Source organism: Apaloderma vittatum, unplaced genomic scaffold (genome assembly GCF_000703405.1).
Source record: "Apaloderma vittatum isolate BGI_N311 unplaced genomic scaffold, ASM70340v1 scaffold6281, whole genome shotgun sequence".
NCBI classification, from domain to species: domain Eukaryota; kingdom Metazoa; phylum Chordata; class Aves; order Trogoniformes; family Trogonidae; genus Apaloderma; species Apaloderma vittatum.
The window spans coordinates 3,423-7,480 of NW_009697328.1; the positions used below are offsets into that span (position 1 = coordinate 3,423).

General features: G+C 39.7%; 1 protein-coding gene across 1 annotated transcript in view; it reads right to left on the reverse strand.

Annotated features, from left to right (window-relative positions):
- Positions 1 to 3,095: 3,095 nt before the first annotated feature.
- LOC104280066 (lanosterol 14-alpha demethylase-like) overlaps positions 3,096 to 4,058 on the reverse strand; it is a gene marked incomplete at its 5' end in the record, with an annotated part of 10,690 nt that continues 9,727 nt past the window's right edge. The window contains one exon of the mRNA XM_009877598.1: positions 3,096 to 3,274. Coding sequence (XP_009875900.1) covers positions 3,096 to 3,274 — 179 coding nt within the window. The remainder of the gene's footprint in view (positions 3,275 to 4,058) is intronic.

Sequence of the window (4,058 nt, forward strand, 5' to 3'; positions counted from 1 at the left end):
TTTCTTTCCTTCCTTTCAAAATGACAGAACAGCATCCTTGCTGCATACGTAGTTCTGCCACTGGGGTCAGACAGCCATAGGAGCACTTGTCCCGTTTCATCAGCTGAAGTATTCAATCCTTCTTCAAACAGAATTAGATGACAAATTCTCTCAGTGTTTCCAGCACCAGGACTGCTGTTACTCGGTTCCTATACGTAACATGTGCATGTTGTCATGTTTTCTAACACCCAGCTGAACAGATTTCCTTTTTAATTGCTGAACAAATTTGTAGGAATACATTTGTACCAATGAAAATCTAGTAAGATAGAAAAAATGTGTTTAACAAAGTGAATTCTCCCTGACCTTCTGAACATTGTCCACATTTATTGACAAGCAAAACGCAGCTTAGTCTTCTGGCTGAGTTTCAGCATTGTAAAACAGCTGAATCATTAAGGTCACATACTTACAGCCACAACCTGATTTATAGAGCTTATACAGGTTTGTCTGTGACCTTGCCTAGGCTATTGGCTAACATGGGATTACGTTTCTAGCAGAGCAAGTTCAAATTTCGGACATAAAATGTAACGTTGGAACTGAATAGCATTTGTGCAACGTAATCTCGTGAGTTAATTACACCTGGAAGTTTGGGCTGGGAGCCATGGAGCCAGTAGGCTTTGCTGGGCTCCCCCCTCAGCTGTTGTACCTTGGGCAGAGGGACTGCAGCCGGGCAGGTTGCTCTGGAGAAGGCTCCACAGTTACCGCACTCCTTTAAACCCTCTCTGCATAGTTTCTCAGCAACTTGTTTCCAGTGTACCAGGAACAAGGCAGTAAGTAGTTTTATACACTGAGTTGCCATAAAACTGATTTTTTTTAGTTTTCAACTTGGAACTCCTGAACTTCTAAACAAACTCCTAAACAAATTCCTCATTGGAATCCCAGCAGTAAACTGAGATAGTAGCTCTACATGATGCAAAATATGTATTGCTTCACAAACGTCAACTGACGGCTTGTAAACAACTACCGTGTCGGAATCTTCTGAGTAAGCTCTGCATAAGTACACATTTTCTCAAGATTTAGTGGGCCGTGGCAACTATGTGCTTAACTGCAAGTTTGTGGCAAGGGAATAATATGAACCTTGATGGGGTTTTTTGTGTTACAAGGAGAGAGTTTACACAAGACGACATTTTCACTTGGGCCACTTATATTTTACTTATCATTTTGTGTCAACTTAAAAAACCAAAAGGCCAGGGAACAGAGAACTTAATTTGAATCCTGTTGGGGTGAGAGATTGAACAGCATTATATTTATTAGTAAAATGGGGGTTAGCCATTGAATTGCCAGGAGTAGTTAAGCTTAACAACACTTTTATTTCTTGCTTCCACTACTGAAAATCCTCTGGCAAGATGCCGTACTAAGATCCTGTGTACTAATACTACTCTCAGGGGGAGAAAGATACAGAGCTCTTCACTTAGGAAAACACTTAATGTGAACTCCTGTTCTTAAGTGCCACTTCGTGGAAATTATAGTTGGGTGTCTAAATTTATCGTTTGCCATTGATTTTTTTTTATCTGAGTTACCAATCCTGCAGTGTAAACAGACTTACTACCCATTTTCTGTGCACTTGATACTATTGGGGTATTCCTCCTTTTTTATCTTTGGGAGTAGTAATTTCCATATGTCAAATTACACTTTAGGTGACAGCTCTCTTTTCCTTCCTCACTTTGCATAGTTATGCTTCAAGTAAATTATGACAGTTTGTTCTGAGATTTTCCATAGAACAAAATCATATTTAAACATTAGTTTATTTTGTATTTACCCAGAAGAAATGTAAGCAAATTACAAAAGAAATGACATAACCAAAATCAGGAGTTTAAAAACTTGTCAGTAGTTCTTGGAGGCCAAATTGTGCTCTTCTCATCACTGGCAAGAGGAAGTAAGAACATTAGTGATACTATTAATGGAAGAGACATTTTCTGGACCTGCCTTTTTAAAGATTACATTCTGAGCAGGCATTAGTGTTTAAAGGTTCTCCTCTAAAAGTTACCAGAGAGTCAGAAGTTCAGATGATTTTGTAACATCTGTTTATACATTTCATCCCTCCTGCAGTACAAAGTGCCAATACTGCTATCCTTTCTGGCTGTTCTGTAGAGGTACTTTGCAAACATTCAAGGCTGTCGGCTTTGCAGTGTCTGCTGTCTGCTTACCGGATTATATACAGCTCCTGTATATTCACTAAACATTTGTAGGTGACTTGACAATTATTTTGAAATATTCAGAAATCGAATACTTCTTCTATTCTGCAGTATTTTAGATTATAAAACTAGTTACAGGCAGAAAGGATTTTAACCCTTCTCTTAATCAGTTGTGTTGCGCATACAGACAGGTACTTATCTCTTCCAAAAATTAAAAAAAAAAAAAAAAAAAAAGAGAGAGAGACCTGGCAAAATCTTCAACACAACTATTCGAGACCTGTCTGAATACACACTTTCAGAGCTGAAGTGTAGTTTGACCCTTTTCAGGCAAGTCATGTGGAGGGCACATTGATTCAAATTCCACTTGCAGCTGGTATGTACAGGGGAATAAATCAGGCCCCTCCCCTCCACTCTATCCTTGGGAGAAACTAAGGGGAAGCCTTTAACCAGGCAGAGTTTGACAAAGTTCTTTCCGTTGATTTAACTCCAAGAACAAGAACGAAGGTAAATAATGACATAGGTGTATTTCTCTTTTATTTGCCATAGCGGAGATAGAAAAATCAGGTTTAGTTTCTGTTCTGCTAGCTCATTTGCCTGCTGTAGCGCAGCTGTGCAGCTAAAACAAAACCATGCTTTCTTGCCTGGGAAATTGCCTGTCACCTTAAAGAGCTGGAAGGCACTTTAAAACTGTTACCTCAATAGAAGAGACAGGTTTTTTTCCAAAAAGGCACCCAGAAAAACTGTAGAACAAGCAATTATATTCAGCAGCATTAAATGGTGTGGGCAAGCAAACAAAATGGGTGCAAAAAATTAGCATTTGGTAGATTATTGTTGCTTTCCTAACGCTAGATGCAACAGTGTCTTTATCCTTCTAACAGAAGTCTGTTAGTTTACAGAATGTAAGTAAGGTTTTAGCTCCACAACTTAGGGTGACCTCCTCTTATATCTGATAATGGGGTTCTGAGGTGAGGGTATCATCACCGCATAATTTATAGTCGGAAAATAGTCATCGATGAGATCAAATTCATACAAACGAAGCAAAGTAGACCAAATAGTCTTAATATGAACGTAAGCAAAGTTTTCTCCAACACAGCGATGACGGCCTAGAAGGAAAGCCATAAAAAGCAGTTAAAACAGTTAGTGCATCACCTCTGACAACAAGCTAACTTTCAAAAATTTTATGTGGACAGCAGTTGCTTTGCTCTAAACAACATGAGACTGATGCTGCACATACACCATTGAAACCCCATCCAATTCTTGCTTTTCTAAGCTGTCATTGCTTAAAACAGAACAAGTAATTTGAATGAGATTGTGGTGTTCTGTCTTCACGAGAAAGCATCAACCTATCATGGAACGGAATCGTTCCAGTTGGAAAAGACCCTTGGGATCATCAAGTCCAACCATCAACCCTACTCTACAAAGTTCACCCCTAAACCATATCTCCCAACAGCACATCTAAACGACCTTTAAGCACATCCAGGGATGGTGAGTCAACCCCCTCCGGTGAGTCAACCACCTCCCTGGGCAGCCTATTCCAGTGTCTGGCTACTCTTTTGGTGAAGACATTTTTCCTAATGTCCAGTCTAAACCTACCCTGTTGCAGTCTGAAGCCATTCCCTCTTGTTCTATTGCTAATTACCGGTGGGAAGAGACCAGCACCAACCTCTCTACAATGTCCTTTCAGGCAGTTGTAGAGAGTGATGAGGTACGTATCCCCAAAGGAGTACTTACAACACAGAGAAAAGAGATCAACTATAAGCATATTGTGGTGATATCATAGAATTATATAGAATCATAGAACAATTCAGGTTGGAAAAGACCCTTGGGATCATCAAGTCCAATCATTGACCCTACACTACAAGGTCACCCCTAAACCATATCACCCAA